The 27313-nt window shown below is 48.0% G+C and overlaps 2 protein-coding genes across 5 annotated transcripts; one reads left to right on the top strand and one right to left on the bottom strand.

The window, feature by feature from the left end:
* The first annotated feature begins 3526 nt into the window (after window positions 1–3526).
* Window positions 3527–13744, top strand: SLC25A35 (solute carrier family 25 member 35). Of its 2 annotated transcripts, none has more exons than XM_083471238.1 (5): window positions 3527–4948; window positions 7021–7086; window positions 8461–8613; window positions 10840–10974; window positions 12085–13744. In XM_083471238.1, the coding sequence occupies exons 1-5, from the start codon at window positions 4574–4576 to the stop codon at window positions 12265–12267; spliced, it is 912 nt and encodes a 303-aa protein (XP_083327364.1). In that variant the 5' UTR covers window positions 3527–4573; the 3' UTR covers window positions 12268–13744. The 2 variants fall into 2 exon arrangements, with proteins under 2 accessions (XP_083327364.1, XP_083327365.1); XM_083471239.1 differs by having other exon boundaries at window positions 10840–10969; window positions 12085–12246.
* Window positions 13313–27204, bottom strand: RANGRF (RAN guanine nucleotide release factor). Of its 3 annotated transcripts, none has more exons than XM_083471266.1 (7): window positions 27092–27197; window positions 25390–25546; window positions 25148–25249; window positions 23367–23483; window positions 16524–16671; window positions 15339–15433; window positions 13313–14326 (listed from the first exon to the last, which is right to left on the bottom strand). In XM_083471266.1, exons 3-7 carry the CDS (start codon window positions 25237–25239, stop codon window positions 14197–14199), a joined length of 582 nt encoding a protein of 193 aa, XP_083327392.1. In that variant the 5' UTR covers window positions 25240–25249; window positions 25390–25546; window positions 27092–27197; the 3' UTR covers window positions 13313–14196. The 3 variants fall into 3 exon arrangements, with proteins under 3 accessions (XP_083327392.1, XP_083327393.1, XP_083327391.1); XM_083471267.1 differs by lacking the exon at window positions 27092–27197 and adding an exon at window positions 26904–27043; XM_083471265.1 differs by lacking the exon at window positions 25390–25546 and having other exon boundaries at window positions 27092–27204.
* Between the last annotated feature and the right edge of the window lie 109 nt (window positions 27205–27313).

Here is a 27313-nt window from a genome sequence, read left to right as displayed (position 1 = left end):
GATGGCTTAGCAAAGCTTTATCTGCAGACATTCAAACACCGCATGGTTCACTGGGCACAGGTGTCCCATAGCAGATCAAAACTTCTGGCAAGTATTCTCGACAGCTGTCAGGCTTGGGGCGAGGGTTGCCCCTTGAACCCTTGCTTGCCTGTCTTTTGGGTGCTTAAAATTGCCTAGAAATTGGGGGAGAAATCTCCTTTAGGCACCTGTGGCTGTGAAAACACAGCTGTGTTTAGGGTGAGAAAGGAGATGAATAACATTCTTTGTTTTCCAATTCATAGCAGCAGAGATGTGTAAATAGTTTTGTTTGGTTGCTATGGCTAGAACTAAAAAAATGGCATACAGTGGTACCTTGGGTTACATATGCTTCAGGTTACATACGCTTCAGGTTACATACGCTTCAGGTTACAGGCTCCGCTAACCCAGAAATATTACCTCGGGTTAAGAACTTTGCTTCAGGATGAGAACAGAAATTGTGCTCCGGTGGCGCAGCAGCAGCAGGAGGCCCCATTAGCTAAAGTGGTGCTTCAGGTTAAGAACAGTTTCAGGTTAAGAACGGACCTCCGGAACGAATTAAGTACTTAACCCGAGGTACCACTGTATTTATTATTTTAGCAATTTATATACCGCTTAGTCACAGTGGGGTACCTAAAGCAGTCAGGGAATTGATAGTGTACTGCTAATATTATCAAAGCTAACTGGTTGGTGTCACCAGCCTGCAGAAACTCCCAAAGAATGGCCACAGTGGCAAGCTAGATTGACAGGTGCCTATCAGGAGCTCCTGTGCTGCTGCCGCCACCATTTTTTCTATGTATAAAAGCTGGTTAAGATTCTAGTTTCTTAATCCAGGATCCAGCTACTCTGGTCATGTGGTGCATGAGAGCAGAGTTGGACAGTGCCGCGGCTTGTGAGGATACAACGATGGCTTCCTGCGGACAAGCAAGTTCTATTGTGAATTGCCCAAATGCCCTGAACTCTGCTGTTGCTGCGCTGGGAGGAAACAAACCATATCACTGACTCGGGGCACTTCCAGCCACACACTATTTTGGGGTGGGATTCAGCCACACCCCAGCAAATTCAGGTTGTATTTTATTGAGCGGTCTTGCGCAACCAATCTTCTTTCCCCAACAAAGCAGACTTCATGCAACAAAAGAAGAGATGGGGAAATCTCTGGAACGGGTGGGGAATAACACTCGCTTTATGTTGCCTAACCTCCCTCCTCATAAGCAAATTGGGAGAAAGGCTCAATAAAAGTATTTTACCTGGGAGCACACCTAGTGAGATCTTTGTGAACCATTAATTGTTCATCTTTTGACACTTCGTGGGTGGAAACCAAAAAGAAACACTGAGTTCCACTTCTGGAACATAGGAAACTGGATTCTTGGTCCATCTACCTCAGTAGCAGCAACTCTCCAGGGTTTTTGAGCAAGGTCTCTCCCATCCCTGCCTGGATATTATGGGAATTGAACCTGGAAATTTTGCATGCAAGGAAACCCTTTCCCCCAAAGGACCTCTTGGCCCAACCGGATCAAGCATTGTTTGGGGAGAAGCAATGCTAGCGTTGGAGAAATTTAAAAGAGGGTTCCTAGACTGGAGGTTACCCTCACAAAAACCCAAAGGTAAAAGATGCAGGCTCCAAGTGAAAAGAGAAGCCTTTATTGAAATACAAATGCACACAGGGACAAATTCTTTTTTTCGATGTTCTCAGAACAGACGTTTACTATATACACTACCTAAAAGCAGCTAGTTCTGTACTGCAAAAGGTAGGAATGCACAGAAACCTTAGCATTTTCCATTTAAAACTTTATCCAGGAGAAAAACTAAATTATGACCAAACCTGCCACTCCCTTTAAAGTTTGGGAACCAAGTATGCAGGGAAGAACTTAAAGATAACTGATGCCAAGGGATTTGTTTAAAGCAGCCGGGCTAAGCCCACTTTCGCCATTTGTTTAGCAAAGCAGCAGCTGGGTTGCTCATACGCTGCCAGCGTGGATCGCTGTCCTAAGCAAAACAGGATCCACTTCCTTCCAAAGGCTAGTCAGAGTAGCGGGCAGCGACCCTCCACTGTTCCAGCCCAGTCTGGAAAGTGAACCTGCGAACTTCTGCATTCAAAGAAGATGCTCTAACAGAGCTAATGGCCTTTCCCAAAAACGTTCCTTGGCCCGTACGGGGATCGAACCCGCGACCTTGGCGTTATTAGCACCACGCTCTAACCAACTGAGCTAACCGGCCGGCTGCTGCGCTTTGGAAAGCGGGTGAGAAATTGTGCGTGCGGTACCCAAAAATGACAAATTAGATCAGCCCCCGCATTTAGAACAAAGATGAGAAATGTTTCCAACAGAAGAGGATCTTGAGTGGAGCCGAGTTCAGATCCTGATGTCATCCATGAAGCAGCCACGTTTCTTACTAGGCGGCTTAAGTCTGGGGATTTCTTTCGTATCTCGTTATGCGAAGTCCGGGGTGGGACACATCGGGGGTACGCTTCTCTGAGCTAGGTGCCCGCAAGCCGGTTCCTGCCACACGTGCCTCCGGGCCCTGTGCGGTAGAAGGCGCTCAAGTCGGCTCTGCAGGCAGCAATGCATTGAGCAGACCTTCTCTTGGATATGTGGATAAACCCCAATTCCCATCAGCCTCAGCCCCATGGCCAATGATCAGGGATGATGGGAGTTGTAGTTCAGCAATGCCAAGAGGGCTGCGCAGTCTCCCCATCCCTGCTTTAAATGCTTTGCATATGCGTGCGCGTTTTGTATTTCGCCCAGCCCTCGGGGAATCACCGGGAGAGCGATTGCAAAGGGAGCCAATGCGGCGCCAGCAACTCCCATCAGCCCCAGCCAGCATGGCCAACCGCCAGGGATGATGGGAAGTGTGGTCCAAACCATCTGGAGGGCACCACGTTGGCTACCCCTGGCGGATCTCGGTTCCACCTTTCCGCCGCGGGGATTCAGGCCCCGGCATTTCCTGTCCATCGCTCCGGAACTCCAAAGGGCATGTGCCCTATGCAAGCGCGCCTTGCAAACTTAATCCAGTTTAATTACTCACGCCCACCAATGCCCTTGAAAGCGACGCAGATAGGTGTACACTCGGGCCGTTTGCAGCATTCAGCCCTCCTGCATCGTCACTCGCCCCAAGGAAAATATTAGCATTTTGATTTAAAGGTCTGATCCTACGCGCTAAGAATTCAGTTTATTAAGGCCCATTGGACGCGGCATTGGGCTGACTCCGTCCGGAGCAAGTCTGCCTGTCCTCATACCCGCATCGCTTCTGCAGAAACTGAGTTTGGCACAGTAGCTTCTACTATCGAGATGATCGCGGAAAGATAGACAGACCCGCCGCCCCCCCCCCCAAGAAAAATCGCATTTCCCCTCCCGCCTGTCCTGGTTTAACCCGCCAGGTTTTCATTCATAAGCCCTTGGAGCGCCCAGGTCAGGCTGGGCTAAACAGGCCCCGCCCACCACGGCTGTGCAGAGAAGGAAAAAGGAGGGGGCGCGTCAGGTATCGCTTCCCCGATAGGTGCGCCAGAGGAGCGACGTCGTGGGAAGTGGCCGGCCGTTGGACAACTGCGCCGGTTGGGGGCGTGGCCCATCCCTGCCGCTGCGGGTATTACCTCCCGGCAAAGCCGGCGCCGGCTCAGATGGAGAGGAGAAGGCGAAGGGCGAAGGTGTTTGGTGGGAGCGCCGCCTTTGCGCACTGGCCACGTGAGGAACCGGGGATCCCGCTTCCCATCTGACAGCGGACCCCACCCCGAATTTCCCCAGATTTCTCACCCAATGCCCCCACCCTGTCCTTAATTTTGTGATTTCCCTGGAAGGTTGCTCCCCAACACCACCCCTGGCTTTTCTGCAGTCCTCCATCCCGGCTCCCATTACTGGTGCAGAAGTCGTCCTCCTTTCTCTCCATCCATCACCATAGTCTCTTTTAACCCCCACCCCCCAGAAAAGAACCCCCTATGCAGCAGAATCATCCCCAGAGACTGGATCCCAAATAGCCTGGGATCCGTTGGCCACCGATCAGCTGCTTTGAAAATAACATTTCCCCCTGCTAGCCTCGCCAAACCCAAATTATGCCCCTATTTGGACCCCTTTCAAATTAGCACCTCTCAAACCAGTGCCTGTTTCCTCCAGCCCTTAATTCCCCAGTTCCTTGAATATCATTTTCCCCCACCTGGCCCCCAACCTGGAAAAAAGAAAAATCTAAAATCGCCAGTCACCCCGCTGCCTCCCACCCCTTCTGAACCCTTAGCGCCTGAAAGTTTCTGGGACCTTTTAGATTGCCTGTTTCCTCCTTTCTCAAAGCTGACCCTTCCATAAATGTATCTACTCCATCCTTCACAGCATCTGTTTCCCTCCATTTCTTATCTGCTAATGCCAGCACTAGTGCTGTTTTGGCCTTCTGGAGACCTATAACCAAGGTCCAGTGTTTTTTTGGGGGGTATATCCCCCTAATCCATCCCGGTCCCTTGTCCCCCTCTCCCCAACTCCTTATAACACCGAGTCTTCTTCCATAGAAAACCCACATCGCCTGCCTTCCCCTCACCCACCCCAACCGTATTTCTTTCTCCCTCGGCTCCCCAACAATGGACTTCCTCCTCAGTGGGGTGGCAGCCTGTGGGGCTTGCCTGTTTACCAACCCACTGGAGGTGGTGAAGACCCGCATGCAGTTGCAAGGAGAGCTCCGGGCTCCGGGGACCTACACCCGCCATTACCGCAACGTCTTCCATGCCTTCTACACCATTGGACGGGTGGACGGCCTGTCAGCTCTCCAGCGAGGCCTCTTGCCCGCCTTGTTTTACCAGTTTGGCTTTAACGGACTCCGCTTGGGCCTCTATGGGATCGCCGACACGGCGGGCTACATTCACGCCTCCGACGGGAGCATCAGCCTGCTGCGCACCACTGTGGCTGGGGCATTGTCTGGGGTGGTCAGCGCCACCGTGAGCAGCCCCATCTATATGGTGGGTCACAAAGCGTGGGGAATCAGTACAGGGATGGATGGAGAGGGGTTGCAAGCCATTGGGTAGGTGGGTGCAGGAGCGTAGGAAGGAGGGCGGTGGGTGGTGCACCCCAGGTACCATCATGGAGGGGGGTAACAAATTATCAAGGAACAATTACTGCCCTACTAGGGAGGTTCATAAAAAAACTTTTTATGAAAATGCCTGCTCCAAAGGTCTTATCTTACTACAATAGGGATTATATAGCTATATATGAAATTTCATGCTTATCAGTTAATATCTTAACCCTCCTCCACAAAACAGCTGTTTATTTGGCCGTTTTCCTATGTCGTGAAGGCTGAAATTTCAGTTCAGTGGAGCAGGGTCAAGATATATACATAATGTCTGTACTGCATTGTTTACTGTGACAGCACCTGCAGTTTGGAACTCCCCGCCTATTGCAACAAAGCACGTGCCTTTGCTAGACTCTTTTCGGGCACTTGCTAAAAGCATTCTTTAGGCAAGCATTCCTAGATGCTTAGGAAGTTGAAGTAATTTCGATCTTAATATTTTAGCTTTTGTATGTTTTAAAGTAGGGTTGTTAATTTTTCTTGATTTTACTGCTGTTATTTGTGTGCTGTGTAGAACTGGGTGATGCATGAAACTTTGCATGTGTCTGTCCTGATGTGCAATGCGGACTGGTAGGGTACAAGGCAGGGAGACCAGTAGTAAGTTCACCACCACAACCAATGGCAAGCAGAGCCCACTGATTCTAGTTTTCTCCCCATCTGCCCCTTGCTGAGTCCCACAAAAGCAACACTGAGACTCAGGAGCAAGCCGATGGGCAATGCCACACCTTGGGCTGGTTGTAAGGAATAATAGGCCAGTGGGGCTGGTGGCACAGTGCCCAATTTGCTTGAATGGACCCGCAGCCTCTGTTGCTGGTATGGCATGTATATATATATATTTATCACTAAGTTCCAACTTGAAGTTCTTCTGTGGTTTTCTGTTGACGCAATCATTCATAGGAAAAGTCCCAGTTTCCCTTCAAGACGTACGTCTTGATTTGTCTCACTGGTCTTGAGGCCAATTTAAGTTCATTGACATTCTTGTCAAAAATGACTTTCCAATTACTCCCTTTTTATCCATCTGACAGCACCCACAGCTGCTAGCTGTTGGGGATTTGGCCAAGAGGGGATATGGTGCCTAGGCTGAAAAGACTCTCCTTTAACTGCTACATATGCCACACCAGTCCTCAGCATTTAAAACACAGAGAGGGACAGACACACACAGCTGTTATTTTTCTCTCATTTACAACCAACTGGGTCTTAAAGTCCCTGAGATCAAAACACTGTCATTATCTGTCACACAGTGTCAGATGTTGACTTTCTGGACATCTTGTCATTGTGGTCCATCCATTCCTGCATCCTCCTCCCGGCCAACACTGGCCAACAGCAAGATGCTACAGGACAGCCTTTGTGTGCGTTTGTGTAAGTGTTAAGTAACGCACTCTGTTTTCCTGTACTTGGAAATATTGGACGGCCTTGAATGTAGGCGTTTGAATGCCCTGGTTCATGGAACAAAGTTCCACCTGAGAAACACTTCCCTGCCCTGGAACGGAAGTCGTTTCTGGTTTTCAGAGATGGCATTTCTCTATAGGGAGGCATATCCGTATTTTTATTAATAGGCCCCTTATGTTGTGACAGGGATGTGGGTGGCGCTGTGAGTTAAACCACAGAGCCTAGGGCTTGCCTATCAGAAGGTCGGCAGTTCGAATCCCCGCGACGGGGTGAGCTCCCGTTGCTCGGTCCCTGCTCCTGCCAACCTAGCAGTTTGAAAGCACGTCAAAGTGCAAGTAGATAAATAGGTACCGCTCCAGCGGGAAGGTAAACTGCGTTTCTGTGCGCTGCTCTGGTTCGCCAGAAGTGGCTAAGTCATGCTGGCCACATGACCCGAAGCTGTACGCCGGCTCCCTCGGCCAATAAAGTGAGATGAGCGCCGCAACCCCAGAGTCGGCCACGACTGGACCTAATAGTCAGGGGTCCCTTTACCTTTACCTATGTTGTGACAAGATGTTTCTTTCATTTCCACTGCAGGTGAAGACCCACATCCAGGCTCAGTCCGCTGCTGAGATAGCTGTAGGGCACCAATACCAGCACCAGGTATGTGGGGCTCGCTCAGTTTTTTACATTATCCAGAGTCAACTACTGGTCCATCTAGCTGAGCATTGTCTACACTGGCTTGCAGTGGCTTTCCTGGATTGAACATGGAACCTTCTGCATGCAGAGCTCTGCTCCTGAGCTAAAGCCCTTCCTTAAGAGCATTGATGATAGTTTTCAGGGGCCTAGCCAGGCATGCTGGCCCTTTAAGAACTCCCAGCTTGCTTGTACCAAGGGCACAGTATCTCCCATGAAAAGATTTCATTACCCTGGCAACCCTCAGGGTTGCCCAGCATCCAGGCCTCCCCGTGGGGGTCACTACCAGGAACAGCCAGCAACACCATTGATGAAGTGTACTCAACGGCCACAGAGGATGGCTGGGTTCCAGAGAAACAAGGTGATGTTCTCTTTTCACATTCACATGCTTCAGGTAATCATGTGGAAATGGGTAGGGGACCTGCAGCCCTCTGTATGTTGCTGGACTCCCAGCTCCCATAGTTCTTGGCCATTTGCTCTATGGACATGGGCTGACGGAGGTTGGTGCCCAAAAATGTGAAAGGCCACAGGTTGCCCACCTGTGTCTTGTTCTCAGCGGGCTGCCCCCAATGGCAAAAATGTGTATTGCAGGATGGGGTTGTGTTACACCAGAGCAGGCTTCTTCAAACTCGGCCCTCCAGATGTTTTTGGCCTACAGCTCCCATAATCCCTAGCTAGCAGGACCAGTGAGCAGGGATGATGGGAATTGTAATCTCAAAACATCTGGAGGGCCAAGTTTGGGAAACCGTGCATTTCACACTCAACGACGCAATGTCTATGCCTTTTATAAGACACTTAGACTGTGTGTCCGCCAAACATTTAAGGGACATTTCAAGGACATGATTTCTTCTGAGAAGTGTAGTTTACCCCCTTAGAACTACAATTCCTAGCACCCTTAAACTACAGTTCCCATGATTTTTTTTGGGGGGGGGAGTCATGTGCTTTAAATGGATGCTGTTCCTTCAGCCTTACAAGTGTAACAGAATAAGTCTCTGTATTCCCATGCTGGAAATGTCTTGGCCAGTGGTGGGAGCTTCTGGGACTCCAGATGTTAGACTGCCGTTCCCATCATCCTTAACCACTGGCCATATTGGCTGGGGCTGATGGGAGTTGGAGTCCAACAGTACGAGACCTTGTATTGGGAACCATTAAACCGGGTGCCCAATTAATTGCAGCTCCCGTCACAATATATCACAATATCTTCAACTGATTCCCCAGGGCGTTGGCCTGATGTAGCAAGCTCTTTATACGATCTAACTGGCTGCACGTTTCAGTCCTAACTGACCAATGACATTTCAGGGGGACATGTGGTTCTCGTTTTCTCTCTCTTCCCATGCTCAGGGGATGCTCCATGCTCTGGCCATGATCCACAAAGAGCACGGCGTGCTGGGACTGTGGCGCGGGTCCCTCTCAGCTTCACCTCGTGTCATGGTTGGCTCTTCTACACAACTTGCTACCTTCTCTTCTTCCAAAGAATTCTTTAGCCGACTTGAGGTAAAGAGGGTGCAGAGATGTAGAGGTGACTGGGCTTTTGTGTGTTACCATAGCAACTGCAACAGCATCCTGGGTTTGGATTGCAATGGTGCTGGTGGGATTTGGGGATCCACTCTGCTCTGATGGATATAGATGCTAGTTGTCGTATAGCTGCAATATAGCAGCCCACACCTGACAAAGTTAGGTTGGTATGCATCTTTGGTTTATTTTGAACTCACACTCCCTAAGTCAGGGGTGAAGGAACTTTGAGTGCTGCAGATGTTGCTGAACTACAACTCCCATCATCCCTGACCATTGGCCGTTTTTCTGCTGGGGCTGATGGGAAATGTAGTTCATCAACATTTGGAGGGGCAAAGGTTCTTCATAACTGCCCTGAGTAAGTCATGGGGACATTGCTCTTTGCCCTCGCACCTCTGAGCATTCAAGCCCAAATAGTGTATTTCAGAATCTATCCATACAAGTGTGTGTTTTTGTTTGTTTGGTGGTTTTGTTGTACGTATGATGTCAACCTGCTAACCTTTCCTAGAAGGCTTAATTGTGTTTGCATTGTGATTTGCATTACGAGTCGGGCTTGATTTGTGCCAGGAGAGCAGGTTGCAAGTGGATTCTCTATTGCGTTCAGGACGGCTGAGGCCAGGATTGTGTGTTTGCTGCTGCCCATTTTTAAGATAATTAATACATTGGTTCAAATCTTAGACCAACCTCCCCCTGCAAACTGAATACATAATGCAGACAAAAGAAATGTGCATCTGCGTGATTGCTTTGTGTAAATTTATTCTACTTTTGCCTGTTGTGGGGAAGAAAAAATGGCTCTGGTGCCAAGGAGCAGAGTAAGATGCTGAAACTCTTCCTCCCTCATCTACTGGAAGTTTTTCTCTGCTTTTGAGATGCCACCAGGTACTTTGCACTTGGTGCTCAGGTCCAAAAGGGTTTGCATGTTTCATTTCAAAATAAAAGCATGTGGTTCTCAGAATGCTCATTCTCTGCTCAGTTTAAATCCCTGAGCTTATGGGCTGCAAACCCATAAGGCATTCAGCTGATGGTTCCTGCACTATTCATTCTTCTAGAGCTCATGACCACATTGGTCCTTGTAGCTCAGCACTGTCTACACCAGGGAAGGAGAATCTTTTGGTCTTGGTGGGCCAGATCTTTATATCCCCCTTCCACCCATTACGTAGGTGGGCCACCCACCTACTAATAATCTGGCAGCATAAAGGTAAAGGTAAAGGGACCCCTGACCATTAGGTCCAGTTGTGGCCGACTCTGGGGTTGTGGTGCTCATCTCGCTTTATTGGCCGAGGGAGCCGGTGTACAGCTTCCGGGTCATTTGGACAGCATGACTAAGCCGCTTCTGGCAAACCAGAGCAGCGCACGGAAACGCCGTTTACCTTCCCGCCGGAGCGGTACCTATTTATCTACTTGCACTTTGATGTGCTTTCGAACTGCTAGGTTGGCAGGAGCAGGGACAGAGCAACGGGAGCTTACCCTGTCGCGGGGATTCGACCCACCGACCTTCTGATCAGCAAGTCCTAGGCTCCGTGGTTTAACCCACAGCGCCAACCGCGGCCCCTATCTGGCAGCATAGAATCATATAGTTATAGAGTTGGACGTGCCCCTCGGAGGGTCATGTAGTCGAATCCGCTGCAATGCAAGTATCTCAACTAAAGCATCCGTCACAGATGGCCACCCAACCTCTGCTTAAAAGATTAAAAAGGAGAGTCCACCACCTCCCATGGGAGACCATTCCACCATTGAACAGCTCTTATTGTATGATGTCAAGTGATTGACACATGGTGGACCTGCCTAGAGTTGGCCAACACGGTGGAGGAGATAGCGGCTAAGCAGGGCTGAACTATCTGCCCATCAGCAGATGTATGGAGAGCTCAATCCTCCATTCTGCAGGGCGGGACCAGCTGCATGAGCAGCCAATCAGCCCACATCTCTACCTGCCACACACCTGTCATCACATACAATGGCAGGTTGGCACAGTTTTGTGGAAATGGCCTGGTGGGCCACATCTGGCCTGGTTGTTGGGTTCCTCACCTCTGGTCTACACTGACTAGCAGTGGGTCACCAGAGTTTCACACAAGTGACTTTCTCAGCCCTGGCTGGAGATGCCAGGGATTGATTTTGGGACCTCCTGCTTGCCAATAGCTCTGCCTCTGAGCTATGGCCCTTCCACCTGCTCCTTCTTGATCACTCACCCCATATCCTTCCCATCCCCAGATCTTCCCTAAGGACAGTTGGCTGCTGGCATTGAGTGCTGGAATGACAAGCAGTGTCACTGTGGCTGTCGCCATGACACCCTTTGATGTGGCCAGCACCCGCCTCTACAATCAGCCTGTAGGACCCCGAGGTGAGGTAAGCATGGCTTGGGAGAAACATGAGGAGAAAGCATGAGCTATTGCTGTGTTTTAGCGGCAGGGTGGACAAGGGCGAAGATGGGAACCATGGGAAGGATCCAGGTTAAATTAGTTGCACTTGTGCACCATTGAAATCAGTGGGGCTTAAGTGTGTGTCATGAGTCACCTGTCCCGTTGATTTCAATGGGGCCTAAGTGCAACTAACTTGGTCTGGATCCCACCTTGCCCCCAGATCTACTGTTAACTCACCCCACTCATTCTCTGTCCATCTCAGATTTCCCAGTCGATTCCAGGAAGTTGGAAGCTTTCAATAACATTTTAGAATAAGGTTACAAATAAGATTTAAAAACTGGATTTCACTGAAAGCGAAAATCAGTTTGCAGGCCAATCCTATGCACGTTTATTTGGAAGTAAATCCCTCTGTGGGGAAATGTGCATATAGTTACATCTTTTAGGAAGCTGACTGTATCTCGAATCAAATCACTGATACAGTGGTACCTCAGGTTAAGTATTTAATTCGTTCCAGAGGTCCGTACTTAACCTGAAACTGTTCTTAACTTGAAGCACCACTTCAGCTAATGAGGCCTCCTGCTGCTGCCGTGCCGCCGGAGCCTGATTTCTGTTCTCATCCTGAAGCAAAGTTCTTAACCTGAAGCACTATTTCTGGGTTAGCAGAGTCTGTAACCTGAAGCGTATGTAACCCAAGGTACCACTGTATTGTCATCGCTGATTTCCACGGTTTTAGACTGGGGACATTCTTCCCTGGTTGTTGTCTTGATCAGTTTCCTAGTGCCTACGGTTTCTTTGCAAGTGCCACTATGGTAACAAGACTTCACCCAAAGAATCTTGGGAACTATAATTTACTCCTTGTGGGGCTACGATTCCAAGCAACTTTAACATACTACAGCTCCCAAAATCCTTTTGGGGGGTGGGTGGGTGGGTGAGGGAGAAACCCAGTTGATGTTTCCTGCAATTCAGCTGTAAAGATTGGGTTTCCCTGGGGGAAAGACACAAGCTGAAGTCTGGATTGAGACCTCAGCAAGTTTTATAAGAAAGGGGGGAAATAAATACACAGCTTGATTTTCTTCTCTCTCTCTCTCTGCTGCAGGGTCTGATGTACAAGGGCCTTTTTGACTGCCTCTCCAAAATCATCCGTTCGGAAGGTTTCTTTGGGATCTACAAAGGCCTAGGCGCTTCCTATTTCCGTATCGGTCCTCACACCATCCTAAGCCTCCTCTTTTGGGACCAGCTACGCCGGTCCTACAGCGGCTGGACACAGCAGAAGCGATGATGTCAGCTGCGGCGGCCGCTGCCGGCTGCCTACTTGAACTCCCCTCGCATCTGCAAGGCCAGAGTCGTCCTCCTGCGATGTTTCTGACCTTGGCTCCGGGGCCATGGTGAGCATTGCAACCCATCACGCGGCAGCTGATTTTGCCCGTGATTGTTCTCACCAGCTTGGACCTTTCTCTCTTTCGCTGGCTGCACATTTGGGAAGATGCTTTATATACACACATATAAATATATATATATATATATATATATATATATATATATATATATACATATATGCCCACAAAACCCTTCCCCAAATAGCAAAGCTTGCGGCCGTAGCTTATCAACCGAGGAGACGATTGTGTGAGGCGAGTGGATGGCGAGCGTGTTTTAGGATTTTTGCACCCAAAGCAGCCCCCTTTCCCCAGGCCAGCCCACCAAGGTGAAGGTAGCCTTCTGTCAGTTGCTTATTATGGTCTGCCAAGTCCATGGCCAGCTGCCCAACAGCCCCAAGAAAGAAGCAATCAAAGAAATGATTTGTGGCTGCCCATGTTTTAGACAAAGAGGCCTGCTGAGCCTCACAAGGCGTTTCCATAGCAACCATTGTAGTAGGTAGGCCTCATAGGCCTCCTGTGTCCATGAGAATCCATTTGCAATAGGCCAGTCCCTGGGTGGCGCTAGAATGCAATATTTCTCCTTCCACTACTCCCAGTCTCAGCTAAAATTAAAATTCAATTGTCGGGAGATGGCAATTCAGGTTCCTTTTTGATTCCATCCTCTCAAATCTGAGGAGAAGGGGGGAGAGCGACGGCTGTCCAAAGATGTAGGAGATCCAGGGTTTTATCACGATTGTGACTAAACCACATTGTGTAGCAACAAACCACACAAACGCTAAGAAAAGTGCTTTTACCACAGGTGTGGGAAACCTCTGGCCTGCCAGATGTTGCCGAACTGCAGCTCCCATCAGCCCCAGCAAGCATGGCTAATGGCGAGGCAGGGTGTGTAAATCTAGCTCAACTCATGCTCTGATAGCTGCAGCCCCAGGAAGAAGAGGTGGCAAGGTCTTTATTCCAGTTATCATTGGAGTAACGTTTATTTGCAGTCCATACACATCATTCCTTAAAAATGGACCTATGAATTCCAGTTAGCACTGAGCAATATATATGACTGGGTTTTTAATGCAAGACTAAGAAGTATATCTTTTTTTATATATTTTCAAAGGATGGTCAGTTACTGCCTTTTCCCAGCATGCCTCTGTGCAAACTTGACACTCTAGCACAGGGCAATATATAACCTGAAGAAGTCTGAAAGAACCACCTTAGTTGAAATATCGACAACAACAGGGGGATGAGGATGTGTAGGAAAGAAAAATAAAAGAAACGCCTCATAAACATCTGCTTTTGGTCCTCAAACCCAAGAATTTACTATGTATGACTCTAAAAGCTTATATTATAAACATTGGTTGGTCCAAATAAAAGGCATCTTGTATTTTTTAATTGACTCTGAATTTTGTTCTAACGGACTGGTACACCAAAACACCCTTGTTGCAGGAAATTTAAAAGGCAGGTTGGAGAAGGTGGTTGATACATTGGCAAACAGGTGCAGCAACCTGGAAGGACAAGTCCAGCTTCCCTCCCTGAACTGGGTGGGGTACATAGTTGGAGCGGAGAAGAATAGACCCCCTTCCAAAGGCAAACGGAAGCATAGCAAGCCAATATCGTCCAAAGGCAGGGGGGAGACCTGAAACCACCTTCTGGGAGCGGAGGTGCCACGAAACCGCCCTCTGCCATGCAAATGTCCTTTGGGCAATCGGAGTCCATGTCCAGAGAGCCGAAGCAGCAGATGGATGATCCAGACATTTAACCAGAAGTAGCCTCTTTAAGAGTCTTCACCCAAACGATTCTGGGATTGCAGAACAGATGGTAAGTGGCTGCATCCTGGAGATGTCCTAACCAAAGATGCCGGGGTCGAGGAGCCGCACGCTGCGTACGAAGGTGTGGAAATGCTCCACTGTCCACGGAGGCTGAGAAGGAGAAGCTGGAACCTCTGTTCCTGGGGCTGCGCTGCTGCTTAGAGGACTGGCACCGGAGGGAAAAAGGGAAGGGTGTGTGTTACTGTAGGAGTACTCAAAATTCTCTCTCTCTCTCTCTCTCTCTCTCTCTCTCTCTCTCACACACACACACACAGCCAGCCTCTGCCTCTTTACCACCACCTCTGCAAAGTGCCTTTCTGCTGTGCCCGTGTGTTCAAGAAGCAATGCAGAATTCCTCCATGAGGACTGGCACCTTTCCTTTAAGATGTTAAAAAGCCCTGCACCAGGAGCATAGCTGTCAACTTACAGATTTGAAAATAAGGGACCGGCAGCCTTGAAAATAAGGGATCAGCAGCCAAGATAAGGGATTTTCCAAGCACAGGTATGTTCAACTTCTGAGCCCCTCCGAGCCAAAGGCAGAAAGCCCAGCCAGCAGCCAAACGAAGCCTCAAGCTGTGGTTCCCACAGCGCAGCAACCCGGCAAAGGGGATGCAGCAAGGGAAACCACCGTCACCTCTCCGCTGGGAAGCGCTGAGCAAAGGCGAGTCCCCAGGCAACGTGACCAAATTGATCGGCACAAGGCATGCAAGCTCCACCCCCAGCCGTTCTTAGACTCCTTATTGGGTGAGCAACGCAGCCAAGCAACACAGTTGGAGCCTCCCTCCTCCTTGGCCGGCAGGGAGGGAGGGAGAGGAGCTGCTTCCTTTGAAACCCGGGAAATTTAAGGGACAGCATCAATAAGGGACAGCAGCGGGACACAGGGCTGGGATAAGGGACTTTCCCGCCAAATAAGGGACGGTTGACAGCTATGACCAGGAGCCTACCTAGCAGAGCTCTTACTGTATCTGTTTTAAAGCAGGAATGGGGACCTTCAGCCCTCCTTAGAGCCAAATGTTGCCCTCCCAGCCTCTCTTTCTGGCTCTTGAGACTCTTCCCCAGTCACACCCTCCTCGAATATTTCTGCCCGGCTGGTCAATGCATCCTTGCTTGCCTGGATGAAGAAGAGGGAGAAGCGAATGTGGTCCTCAGTCTGCTAACAATTCTTCAAGTATACTCACTGGATATAGGTGGGGTTGTTGAAGGTGAGAAGCAGGTCTGTCCCATACTGGGGCAGGCGCAGCAAGACCAAATGTAGAGTCACCTCGTTCTTGGCCTGTAAGCGAAAAGGGAGTCATCAAAGCCCTTGGGAACTGTTTTCTTGGCCTTCTATTTTCTGATCACCTAGCATCCTCCCCCCCTCCCTCCAAATGCAAAGACACTACTCAAGAAAATGAGAGTGTAAAAAAAAAAAACCCACCATGAGAAACGTAGTTTACCCATCGCAGAGCTACAATTCCCTGTACCCGTAACAAACTGCAGGTAGAATTGGAAGAGGAATGTTGAAAAGAGAAGGCACTCTCTCCCGGCTTTTAAAAACTGGTCCTTCCAAATCCTAGCCTTCTCTGGCTGTGCTGGGGATTGAACTCAGCCACAAAAATGGGTAACGCCCAAGCAGGGACTTGAACCCTGGACCCTCAGATTAAAAGTCTGATGCTCTACCAACTGAGCTACCTAGGCTCTGGCTGAGGGGCAGGGAACCTGTGGCCTTCCAGCTGCTGTTTGGACTCCCATCAGCCATAGCCAGTGTGGCAAGTGATCAGGGATGGGGGTCTTGCAGTGTCTGGAAGGCCACAAGTTCGCTTTCCTACCTCTAGTGAAAAGAGAAAGAGAAAGGGGAAAGAGGAGGAAACGAAGTTTGGAGTCCCTCTTCCAGAAAGAATTCTAAGCAGACACCTTCTGTTTTAACCACTGAATGCCTGCTGGAAATTTTTCTATGCCATCGAATTTATGTAGGCAATTTAAAAACATAGTTGATGAACTATGTTTCTTGATTGCCTATGTAAGTTGGATGGCATAGAAAAAAATTCAGCAGGCATTTAATTTTAACTTGTTGCATGTTTTTTATTTATTATATTGTATATAAATACTCTTGCTGTAAACCAGTTTGGTTTCCCCCCTCCCCTGATGATGAAGGAGGATATATTTTTATAAATAAATAAGCAACCCCTCTGCCCCTCCCCCCAAGCAGACCGTGGAGAAAACTTGAGCAATCCTTGGGAGAAAAATTCCCAACTGATAACCAGGCAACACTGCTAGGGTAATTTATGCCTGAATTGGGGTGGGAAACCCCTGTCTCTATTTATGCCTATACTGATAGAATCAAAGTTCCTGATAAGTTCTATTCAGGCAGCCCTGATACCCACCTCCTCATCAAACTTGGCCACCAGCTGGCGGGCGATGAGGCCCCAGGCGCTGCTGCAGCCTTCCAGAGCTAGGAGATGGGGAGCAAACGTTTCCTGGCTCAAAATCTCAGCGCTGGCAGAAGCACCAGCTATGTCCTCAAAGTGATATCTGGTTGGAAAAGGGGAGAGGGGAAAGGTGTGAACACCAGTCTCAGTCATGGAAAGAGACCAACAGGTGACCTCCAGTATCTTATAGGTAAGCAGAGATCAAGCCTCACACTCCATCCAGCATTTCCCAGGCAGAGATTCGGCAAAACTGGAGATGCTGGGGATCGAACCCAGGACCTCATACATGCAAAGCATGCGCTCTACCACTGAGCTACATCCCCACTTCCTGTTCTTGCAGGCTGGAAGCGCTCTCATGGTTTGTTCCATTTGTTCCTCGCCTTACACAAGAGAGTCAAGGTGAAATGAAAAAATGCACAGAAACAAACTAAATCATTAAGTCTTTCATAATATGGCAACAGTGTGTTATTGCCCTAATGGGTATAGAGGGAAGAGTTCTGAGCAGCGGCAATCAAAGGGCGATAAAATGCAGAAAGAGCAATCCGATTAAAGATAAAACGTACGCAAAGTACCACAAACAACAGCAGCCATTTTGGTAATAACACAGTCACCCTAAGATAGTTAATACTTATAGTGAGACCATTGTCTCAATTCATGCCCATATTATGAAAATCAAACTTCCTGTTATGTTCTATTTCAGCTGTTTTGCAGTGGAGTCTCCCTTCACTGAAGAGCAGCAATTGAAAACTGGGAGCTTGAAATATTCTTCCACTGGTGCCTGGGTGTTAAATGTCCACACACTGAAAACGGGGGTTTGCTCTTCTTCATTCTGTCTCTTTAGATGTTATCTAGAACAGGAGTGGGGAGCAGGGTGGCTTGCCACAGATCAGCAAGGATGCCTGACTCCCAATTGTTTTAATAGGGCAGGAACAAATGGCAGCGCCCAACCCCACCCACCTTTTTCAGATTAGGTTGCTCTTGAAAAGAAGAAACAATAACCAGGAATGGGGTTATTCTGTGAAGGGACTGTGAGCTCAGCTCAGTTCTAGTACTCAAAACAAATCCTGGTGTGTGTGTGTGTGTTATTAAGGCTACGTCTTATCCACCCAGTTGATGGATCTTGGGGTTTTTGTAAAACAGTAGAACCTGCAAGCTTGAAGGCATAAAATCATAGAACTGTGGAGCTGAAAGGGGTCATCTTGTCCAACCCCCTACCTTGACCTTGAGCATTTGCTCAGTTTAAAAATAACTACCATCCTCTTTGTACCCCATGTTAAGAACTCTGTGCAAACCTCCAAATCGTAGTCGGAAAGCCCCTAAAACTAAAGTTGTACTTTTCTATGCCTGTGAGACAAAGACTGCCCACAAACCTGACTTTGTCATTGCTAACTGGTTCATTTGTACGCTGCCAACCATTTTGCGTTTTTTTCATACTGCAATCTGGATAATTGGGGTATACTGGATAATTGGGATACTGGGGGGGCGTGTCTGGAGAAGACCATGCTTATAGTTTTCTGTATTTGTAATTGGTTTTTTTGGGGGGGCAGTTTTTTAAAAGGAAAGAAGAACATGGAGATGCTGGGGATTGAACCCAGGACCTCATACATGCGAAGCATGCGCTCTACCACTGAGCTACATCCCCTTCCTGATTCTATGAGGCCTCCACCAAAGCATCTATTGTTCAAGGCACTAAATGTGTCTCTGAGAACCCATTGTTGCCAGCTGGGTGAGGAAGGGATCATTAAGCCTCAGGTTACATTAAAACAGGAAGCTAGAAATTAGCATCTGTCTCTTATCAAAGCAGAAGGAGCATATTTATCTATCTGCCTGCCTGCCTGCCTGCCTACCTAGGCAGTGGGACACACCCAGCTACAAACAGATTCAGAAACTTGTTTATGCTTGACTTTCATTTACCCTCTTAGGTTTCAACCAATCTGGATTCCACCAACTGAATGCAGTGTTCGAAACTCCCATTGTTCTAGGCACGTTTTGCGACAGGGAATCTCATTAGTGCGAGCAGTTTCTGAGCTCTGGGTGCAGTACTGCGCCTAAGATTTCAGATTAAAACTGCAGAGTGGAAGGAAAGGAGGAGCTTTTTCCTGCCTCCCCACTTCCAGCTACTCTCTGAGGACTGGAGAAGAAACCTTCTTAAGAATATCAGGAGGGGTGGGCAGGGGAAGGACTAGAGACCATGGGTAGGCAAACTAAGGCTGGATCCGGCCCAATCGCCTTCTAAATCTGGCCCATGGACAGTCCGGGAATCAGCATGTTTTTACATGAGTAGAATGTGTCCCTTTATTTAAAATGCATCTCTGGGTTATTTGTGGGGCCTGCCTGGTGTTTTTACATGAGTAGAATGTGTGCTTTTATTTAAAATGCATCTCTGGGTTATTTGTGGGGCATAGGAATTAATTCATTATTTTTTTTTCAAAATATAGTCCGGCCCCCCACAAGGTCTGAGGGACAGTGGACTGGCCCCCTGCTGAAAAAGTTTGCTGACCCCTGGACTAGACCATGTGAAAAATGAACGTAATAATTCAGCTGCAGTTGGTTCATTTTCAGGTTTGTATTCTTGTTACATAAAAAAAGTGTGCTTAGACATTCCATTGTTGCGCCCATAACCTAGGTTTAAAGTGCCAATTATCTCCTAGCTTTCATATCTCAGTTTCTAACACTGACTGAATGGTTCACATGAAGGTTCCTGCAGAGCAAGGAGTAAGAAGTGGAGATGGAACCCAGAACCGCATACATGCGCAGCATGCGCTCTCCCACTGAGCCACATCCCCTGGCTCCACAGCCGCTGAGTACTCTCTGGTTATTATTATTATAAATTATTAGATTTATATATTGCCCTTCATCAGAAGATGTCAGGGTGGTTCACAGAGACAAAAGCACAAATAGTTAAAACGAAAACAACTGAACTGTAAACCCCCACCCACCCACAAACACATTTAAAAGGCATTTAAAAGCATTACTGCCTCTGAGCATGGAGGCAGAATGTAGCCTCCAGGATCTATGGAAGCAGAGAAAGAGCCTCCATCCTGGCTGTGTTCAATTCTAGCATTCAGGACCTCTAGGGCAGTTCTAAGGATCACATCTCCTTCCATGTGTTTTAGGCTTTTCTCCCTGCACACGACACATTTAAGGCTGGAGTCCTGCATAGGGTCACTTCCCCTGGGGAAAAGCACCCCAAACGCAGTCTGGCGTACGCCCCAGAAAACCTGCCAAGGACCGCACTGTAAATCCTTTCTTAATTCTGCAATTTGAAGGCAGCACATATTTGCTAGAAGCTGTTAAAAATCAGATCGCTTTCTGTCCTGTCTTAACGGCCACCACTCCAGGGGTGCAGAGAAAGAACAAGGGAATGCTAACTGTGTATGCATGGGAATAGCCAGGATTTATGTTTCCGGGGGGGGGGGGGGGCGGGGACGGGATGGCAGGGACAGAACACTCACCTGTCATCATCCTCTGCCTGGCTCTGTCTAGCAGATTCAGAATAAAATGTCTTGGCAAAATTACCTTTCTCTGGACCCCAAGTGCTCAGAAAAATCTGTCAAAACCTTTCTACAATTTCTACTTTTAGTTAAGTATTTTTATTTATTTACTTGATTTTCGCTACACCCATGTGTGTATGTGCTAAAGCGTTTATTTTTTAAAAAAAATACAGTGGAACCTCGGGTTAAGAACTTAATTCGTTCTGGAGGTCTGTTCTTAACCTGAAACTGTTCTTAACCTGAGGTACCACTTTAGCTAATGGGGCCTCCCACTGCTGCCGCGTGATTTCTGTTTCCATCCTGAAGCAAAGTTCTTAACCTGAGGTACTATTTCTGGGTTAGCGGAGTCTGTAACCTGAAGCGTCTGTAACCTAAAGCATCTGTAACCCGAGGTACCACTGTAGTGTGTAAGAGTGTCTTCTTTAAAAAAAAAAAGAAGATTCTTGTGTTCCAGTTGCACTGGATGCACACAAAGCCACCCAGCAACAGGGGGAAAAGAACCACCCTGGAGATGCTGGGGATTGAACCCAGGACCTCATACATGCGAAGCATGCGCTCTACCACTGAGCTACATCCCCTTCCTGGGTCTGCAGTGTCTCCACTAAAATATCTACCACTAAAGGAAATGAAAGAAAACCTCTGACAACACACTGCTGCCAACAAGGTGAGGAAAGGAATTTTTTTTTTTAAGCTTCAGCTTGCATTAAAAAGGAAACTATAGTTTAAAACTTGTCACTTATCAAAACATACCTATTGTTGCAATCATAGAATTTTAGAGTCATCTAGTCCAACTCCCTGCAATGCAGGCGATGATAGATGATAGATAGATAGATAGATAGATAGATAGATAGATAGACAGACAGATAGATAGATAGACAGACAGATAGATGTTAGATGTTTGTTTGGGGGGGTGTTAAAGGATAGGGAAGAGCCTGGATGATATCTGTGGGTCACTTCCAGGCCTGTGATTCTGTAGCTGGTGAGGGTTGGAATCTAGTAGAAGCAGCTGCTGAACCCGTCAGACCAGTTCCCTTTGTTAGGCTGATCTCCTTAACAGCCCCTCAGTCATTTCCCTTGGACTACTGCAATGCGCTCTACGTGGGGCTACCTTTGAAGGTGACCCGGAAACTACAACTAATCCAGAATGCGGCAGCTAGACTGGTGACTGGGGGCGACCGCCGAGACCATATAACACCGGTCTTGAAAGACCTACACTGGCTCCCAGTACGTTTTCGAGCACAATTCAAAGTGTTGGTGCTGGCCTTTAAAGCCCTAAACGGCCTCGGTCCAGTATACCTGAAGGAGCGTCTCCACCCCCATCGTTCTGCCCGGACACTGAGGTCCAGCGCCGAGGGCCTTCTGGTGGTTCCCTCACTGCGAGAAGCCAAGTTACAGGGAACCAGGCAGAGGGCCTTCTCGGTAGTGGCACCTGCCCTGTGGAACACCCTCCCACCAGATGTCAAAGAAATAAACAACTAGTTGACTTTTAGAAGACATCTGAAGGCAGCCCTGTTTAGGGAGGTTTTTAATGTTTGATCTTTTACCGTGTTTTTAATATCTTGTTGGAAGCCGCCCAGAGTGGTTGGGGAAACCCAGCCAGATGGGCGGGGTATGAATAATAAATTATTATTATTCCCTGCTCAGAAAGGAGTAACAAAAAGTGGAGATGCTGGGGATCGAACCCAGGACCTCATACATGCAAAGCATGCGCTCTACCACTGAGCTACATCCCCTGGCTCACCCCCTGCTGACCATACTCAGGTTGGTTGATCTATGCCACCACGTGGTCACTTTTCTCATTATTGGTCTGTTAGGGGCGCTAAGGTGTCGTAAGGATACCCTTTGCAGAGCTAAAATTCCCAGAACCCTCAACAAACTAGCAGTCCCAGGATTCCTTGGGAGGAAGCCACAACAATTAAAACGGCATTAGAGTGCTTTAAATCTATGGTGTGGATGTCACCTATACTTCCCTGCTGGTGGGATGTTTTCACAATCATTCTCTTCTCTCCCCCAGTTCAAATAAATCGCTAGAAGAACTTAAGATGCCACGGACAACCTCCATTTTTGTACTGCCTTAATAACTATCCAAAGGTGCAGAGGAAAAGGAAGGGAAATGTTTTAGCATTTCCAAAACAGCACGTTAAGAGTAGGGATGGGAAGATTGGTCTATTTCGGATCTTTCCGTTTCTCATTTTCCCAATCTGTTTTTCGTATGCAGTTCTGACTAATGGAAACATTTTTGAGAGCAACTTTCCCTAACGGAATGCATTTCTGTACACAATTCTCTCTATTGCATGGCTCTGTATTCACACACTTTCCCCATATATATGCATTTTCCATAAACGACGGTTGGTTAAGGACTACATCGCAAAGTGCAGATAAAATGGATGTGTTCGGTTCTCAAATTGTTTCAGATTTGATAAGATTCAGCTTTAAACGTAAAGTGAATCAAACCACGCAGCCCTAGTAAAGTCTTTAAAAGGGATTTTAAAAAAGAAAAAGCAGCACACTTCAGGAAAGCTGTGCTGAAGAACAGATGTTTCTTCCCTCCTCAAAATATCTGGAGATGCTGGGGGTTGAACCCAGGACCTCGTACATGCGAAGCACGCGCTCTCCCACTGAGCTACATCCCCTTCTCCTGTCTTTGCTCTGTTACTGCAGGCTAAGAGTGGCCTTGCATGGTGATCTGCCCGACATATTATTGCAGTTATTATTGCAAAACTGCTTCGAGACGGTTTCTGGGAAGCGATTCCTGCATGGAATGAAATAAATAGGCTTCCCTGCTTGTTTTTTTAAACTCACGCAGAACTACATCAGATAAATGCCCAAAGGGAGAAAATGTTTTATGAAGGTCTGGAGGAAGATATACAAGTACAAAACTCATGATTTCCCCCCCACCAGTGTTGGGAATCAGCCCTCTCTACGTGTGATGATAAGAGCGATTACTCTGAGCAGGTGAAGTGTGTACAGTGGTACCTCGGGTTAAGTACTTAATTCATTCTGGAGGTCTGTTCTTAACCTGAAACTGTTCTTAACCTGAAGCACCACTTTAGCTAATGGGGCCTCCTGCTGCCGCCGCGCCACCACTGCACGATTTCTGTTCTCATCCTGAAGCAAAGTTCTTAACCTGAAGCACTATTTCTGGGTTAGCGGAGTATGTAACCTGAAACGTATGTAACCTGAAGCGTATGTAACCTGAGGTACCACTGTTTTTAAATCTCAGTTAGTCAGTTTAGGATTAGGGTTCTTCCTGCAAAACTTTACTCCATTTCGCAACAAAAGGACTGCAATTCCCATCACAAACCTGGCAGCATTTTCGTCGGGGACATCTGCCTGGTACTCTAGAAGTTCTACGATGAAGCTCTGATCCGTGCTGGGGTGAACAAAGACTTCCTGGTTATCAGGGACCTGGCGCATCTCACTGGAAGGGGAAAAGTTGGGTCAGAGTGGGCTAAGGTTGGGCAGGTGGGCTAAAGGTATCAGCACCCTTTATGAGGCTTCCCCATCGCTCAGCCTGGACACTGAGGTCCTCCTCCGAGGGTCTTCTGCTGGTTCCCTCACTGCGAGAAGCAAAGTTACAGGGAACCAGGCAGAAGGCCTTCTCGGTAGTGGCGCCCTCCCTGTGGATGTCAGGTAGATAAAGAACTGCTCCAACAGAGCCTAACCAGATGGCCTCAAACAGACCCCAATGATAACAGCCACACTTTGCCACTTCCTCCCAGCACCTGGTAATCTGAGGTATACTGTGCCTGCTTATGGATGCTACATTTATCATAATCATGGCTGATAGCCATTGATAAGCCCATCAAGGCAGAGGGTCTTCTCAGTTGTGGAACACCTTCCCTTCAGATGTGAAGGAGATAAAGGACTACACAACATTCAGAAGACATCTGAAAGGCAGCCCTCTGTACTGAGAAGCTTTTTTATACTTGATGTTTTACTATGTTTTATATATGCTGTCAGCTGCCCAGAGTGGCTGGGGAAACCCAGCCAGGTGGGCAGGGTATAAATAAAATCCTCCTCCTCATAATCTTCCAAGATTGCATCCAATCCTTTTTTTTTTAATTAAAAAGATGGCAAGGGGAGGGGGAGACATATAAGCTATAAGTTTGCACAATCTCTTAGGCCAATTAAAGCCACAAGCTAATTGTGTATTGTATTTTTTAAAAATGCAAGGGAATGCAGGAAAGACTTTACTTCCCTATATCACCCTCTCTTGATGGCAGAAAGTGAGGAGGAATTAAAGAACCTTTTATTGAGGGTGAAAGAGGAGAGAGCAAAATATGGTCTGAAGCTCAACATCAAAAAAACAAAGATCATGGCCACTGGTCCCATCACCTCCTGGCAAATAAAAGAGGAAGAAATGGAGGCAGTGAGAGATTTTACTTTCTTGGGCTCCATGATCACTGCAGATGGTGACAGCAGTCACGAAATTAAAAGACGCCTGCTCCTTGGGAGAAAGGCAATGGCAAACTTAGACAGCATCTTAAGAAGCAGAGACATCACCTTGCCAACAAAGGTCCGTATAGTTAAAGCTATGGTTTTCCCAGTAGTGATGTATGGAAGTGAGAGCTGGACCATAAAGAAAAAATCGCCAAAAAATTGGTGCTTTTGAATTATGGTGCTGGAGGAGACTCTTGAGAGTCCCATGGACTGCAAGAAGATCAAACCTCTCCATTCTTAAGGAAATCAGCCCTGAGTGTTCACTGGAAGGACAGATCGTGAAGCTGAGGCTCCAATACTTTGGCCACCTCATGAGAAGAGAAGACTCCCTAGAAAAGACCCTGATGTTGGGAAAGATGGAGGGCACAAGAAGAAGGGGACGACAGAGGATGAGATGGTTGGACAGTGTTCTCTAAGCTACCAGCATGAGTTTGACCAAACTGCGGGAGGCAGTGGAAGACAGAAGTGCCTGGCGTGCTCTGGTCCATGGGGTAACGAAGAGTCGGACACAACTAAATGACTAAACAACAACAACGGCCTCTTTTCTTAGCTTAGGGGCAAAGCAAAGGGGAACTCCCTGTTGGAAGAACTTAGGTGTGAGGATACCCTCAATCAAACTGCTGCCCCCAGGGTCTGACGTACCTGACATCCAGGCTTCCAGGAGGGAGGAAAGCAGAAAAGGCTCCCCCAAAGAGCGGGTGGCCTTGCGGCTGTGGACCCACCTCATTGTCCATGGCCTTCTGCCTGCAAGAAAAGTGGGAGGAAGATTCATGTGAGTGCACTGATTTTTTGGAAAGAATTTGAAGCTGAACATTACAGGTGTCATCACCTCCAATACCCCAGCTTAATTTATTCAGATACTATTTAATTACTTGATTTCTTACCTGCCCTTCGCCACAAGATCCCAGGGCGCAGTACAACAATATTAAAAGCAGTTTAAAACAAATCACTGTCACAGGAAAAGCTGAGTCCTAATATATAACTCAGGCATCCAAGGTCAGGATATAGAGAGCTGCCTCTTCAGCATACGAAGGACAAAAGCTGTACGATGATGCGACACACAAGGAAAAGGGGAAAGGGAGGGAAGAGGAAGAAAAATGAAACTCAGGCACCAGTTCTTAAGCATTGTATATGCCGACAGCCACGGATTCACTTCTTACATATTCTCGCTCTTTTACACACACAACCTATGGCAGATGCCCACAGAAATGTACACAGGGAAGGGCCATAGTTTGGGGAATGTCTGTGGCTCAGGGGCTGAGCATCTGCTTTGAATGCAGAAGGTCACAGGTTCAATCCCCGCCATTTCCAGGTGAAACCCTGGAGAACCACTGCCAGGCCGTGTAGACAGCTCTGAGCTAAGTGATGTGACTTGGTAAAGAACACAAGGATGTTCCTAAGAACATGAGGATGGCATCAAGATAAACACGGGTGTGGTCCTTGACTCTGACAGCTTGAAAAGAGGGTTAGACAAATCCATCATGGACAGGTTTTTTAAACCACTTCTTCAACCTTGTGTACCCAGATGTTGCTGGACTACAACCCCAATCACCACCAATTAGCCATTGGCTAAGCAAACATCTGGACCATAAAGAAGGCTGATCGCCGAAAAATTGATGCTTTTGAATTATGGTGCTGGAGGAGACTCTTGAGAGTCCCATGGACTGCAAGAAGATCAAACCTATCCATTCTTAAGGAAATCAGCCCTGAGTGCTCACTGGAAGGACAGATCCTGAAGCAGAGGCTCCAATACTTTGGCAACCTCATGAGAAGAGAAGACTCCCTGGAAAAGACCCTGAAGTTGGGAAAGATGGAGGGCACAAGGAGAAGGGGATGACAGAGGACGAGATGGTTGGACAGTGTTCTCGAAGCTACAAACATGAGTCTGACCAAACTGCGGGAGGCAGTGGAAGACAGGGGTGCCTGGCGTGCTCTGGTCCATGGGGTCACGAAGAGTCGGACATGACTAAACGACTAAACAACAAGCAAACATCTGGAGATCCAAGGTTGAAGAGTTAGTAGACCCTCCAGGTTCAGAAGCACGGTACCCCTGAATCTGGAGGATCTATTAACTAGTAGCTTATTGATCCCCCACAACAGGGATGGCCAATGTGGTGCCCTCCCGGAGCTTGTGAGACTACAACTCCCATCATCCCTGACAATTGGCCACGCTGGCTGGGGCTGGAACTGAACAATGTGGCGGGCACCACTCTAGCTACTCCTGAAAGCTGTTGCTTTTAATCGTGTCCAGCATCATCTGACCAGTCACAGTTGGAAACAGGAGACTGGGGCTAGATGGCCTTTTGGCCTTATCTAAAAGGGCAGTGCTCATATCAAACGGGAGAAGAGATGGGCAAGGCGGGCCGATGGGGACAAACGACGAAGAGTCCAGTGGCACCTGGAAGAGTGACGACTTTAATAGGGCGCAAGCTTCCGTGGACCACAGGTCGCTTCGTAGCTACGTCATGGAAAAAGGGGAATTCCTGGAAATTGCACGGGGGGTGGGAAAGAAGTAATTCCTTTTATTATTTTAAAGGCTCCCTGCTTGATTATTGGGATGGCCCACTCTCCCTGGGCCAGGCTCACCTTCGAGTCACGTTCGTTTCTAGGGCTCCGGCTGCTGCTTCCCCTTTAAATCGTACCCCGCGAATGAATTGCCCGCCCAAAGGCGGAAGGTTTCGCATGCAAACCAACCAATCAGAAACTACGGATTGGACTCTGCCGCGCCTTCGCTCCGTGCATTCGATTGTGACGTCCTCAGAAGGTGGTGTGATTGACATGCGCTTCGTCCAATCGCGTAGGCCGATG

This window comes from Podarcis liolepis (genome assembly GCF_965112155.1).
Source record: "Podarcis liolepis genome assembly, chromosome: 13".
Taxonomy (NCBI): Eukaryota; Metazoa; Chordata; class Lepidosauria; order Squamata; family Lacertidae; genus Podarcis; species Podarcis liolepis.
This window is presented reverse-complemented; position numbering and strand designations above follow the sequence as displayed.